Genomic DNA, 1,806 nt, shown 5'->3' with positions numbered 1-1,806 from the left:
ATTTGTGTGTGTGTGTGCGTGTGCGCGTGTATTTATTTGTGTGTGTGCGTATTTATTTGTGCGCGTGTATTTATTTGTGCGTGCGTGTGTTTGTGTGCACGCGTGTGTTTATTTGTGTGCGTGTCCCCGTGTCTGTGCAATGTCACAGGGCAGTCAGTTTCTCGTGTCTTGTTACTTTCACCATTCAGACATGTGTCCCTCTCTTTATGCACGCCTATGTTCCCGTTTTGGAGCGTGTGTTCCTGGGTGGGTGTCCCCTCTTCTTTCTCTGGCATAGTTTGAGTATGTGTTGCTGGTTGTCTGCGCGAACATGGGTGTGCGTGCGTGTGCCCGTGAGGTCTCTGGCTTTGGCACGCCTGACTTTGGGGCCCTCCGTGGTCACAGCCCCGCGCCTGTGCGTGGGTCTGTCTGTGTCTGCGTGCACGCGGTCATCGTTGGACTCTTCATCCCAGATATTTATTGAATTCAAATTCTGCCATCTGCCGTGGCGGGATTCGAACCCAGGTCCCAGAATGTTATCTGGGTCTCTGCATTAATGGGCCACTAGGCCATCGCCTCCCCCTATGAGGGATGTGACTGTTACTCCCAGTGAGTCTGACCCGAGACGTTTCCCTTCTCTCTCACGGTTACAGATATCTTCCACTGGTCCTGTCTGAACAAGATGGCTGCTCAGTTACCGAAGAACACGGCCCCGGCTGGGTACCAGTGCCCGATGTGTAAGGGGCCGATCTTCCCCCCGGCTAATACTGTCAGCCCGGTGGCGAACGTGCTCAAGGAGAAGCTGTCCACGGTCAACTGGGCGCGTGTTGGGCTCGGTCTCCCGCTGGTGAGGGGCGTGCGCTCCCTTCGGAGGGGGTGGGGTGGTGGGGGAGCGGTCGTGCCCACAGTGGGTCCCCGTCTGTGAAGCCACGGCAGCCAAGTTGCCCCTTGCTGACCGCAATGCGCGCTCGCTGCGTCCCATGGGTTGGCGATGCCTCGCGCAGTTGGATGACCACGCGATGCCCCATGCAGTCGAACAGACCCACGTTGCCACTGCCACGGTGCCCCATGCAGTCGAATAGACCCACGTTGGTGCTGCCATGTAGTCGAATGGCCCCAGGTTGCCGTCACCGTAATTCCCCGTGCAGTCAGATTGCCCTGGGCTGCTGTCGCTGCGATGCCCTGTGCAGTCGAGTGGCCTCGAGTTGCTGTCACTGCGACTCTGTGCAGTGAATGGCTTCAAGTTGCAGTCACTGCGATGCCCTGTGCAGTCGAATGGCCTCGAGTTGCTGTCACTGCGATGCCCTGCGCAGTCGAATGGCCTCGAGTCGCTGTCACTGTGATGCCCTGCGCAGTCGAATGGCCTCGAGTCGCTGTCACTGCGATGCCCTGCGCAGTCGAATGGCCTCGAGTTGCTGTCACTGCGATGCCCCGCGCAGTCGAATGGCCTCGAGTTGCAGTCACTGCGATGCCCCGCGCAGTCGAGTGGCCTTGAGTTGCAGAGCCTGCGATGCCCCGTGCAGTGGAATGGGCACCTGTGGAGGGGGAGGGATTGGGGTAGAGTTGCTGTGTCTCTCCTGGTTTGGTGATTGCTAACCCTGCCACCCCCTGGTTACAGATCGATGAGATCCAACCTCTCCACGACCAGGAATCACTTGACAGCACAGACTACGCTGACTGGTCAGTCCTGCCGGGTAAGCTGCTGCATTTGTCTAGCCCCCCCAGGAGACGGTGAGGCCTCTGGCCTATACCGCCTCGGCGAGCTCCGCTTCCAAGCGCGTCCCGCCCCCCACCCCCCCACTTCCATTACCCATTGGGGCCCCCTCC

At 59.2% G+C, this 1,806-nt stretch overlaps 1 protein-coding gene across 1 annotated transcript in view; it reads left to right on the top strand.

The window, feature by feature from the left end:
* The window catches only part of zfpl1 (zinc finger protein-like 1), a 4,992-nt gene that overhangs the window by 402 nt on the left and 2,784 nt on the right, over positions 1 to 1,806 (top strand). The window contains 3 exon segments of the mRNA XM_048594018.1: positions 278 to 394; positions 605 to 826; positions 1,598 to 1,673. Of these exon segments, the coding sequence (XP_048449975.1) occupies positions 278 to 394; positions 605 to 826; positions 1,598 to 1,673 (415 nt within the window).

Source organism: Rhincodon typus, unplaced genomic scaffold (assembly GCF_021869965.1).
Source record: "Rhincodon typus isolate 14 unplaced genomic scaffold, sRhiTyp1.1 hic_rhity00005238, whole genome shotgun sequence".
NCBI classification, from domain to species: domain Eukaryota; kingdom Metazoa; phylum Chordata; class Chondrichthyes; order Orectolobiformes; family Rhincodontidae; genus Rhincodon; species Rhincodon typus.
The sequence above is the reverse complement of the archived record's forward strand: the minus strand, read 5'-3'. Positions and strand labels throughout refer to the sequence as shown.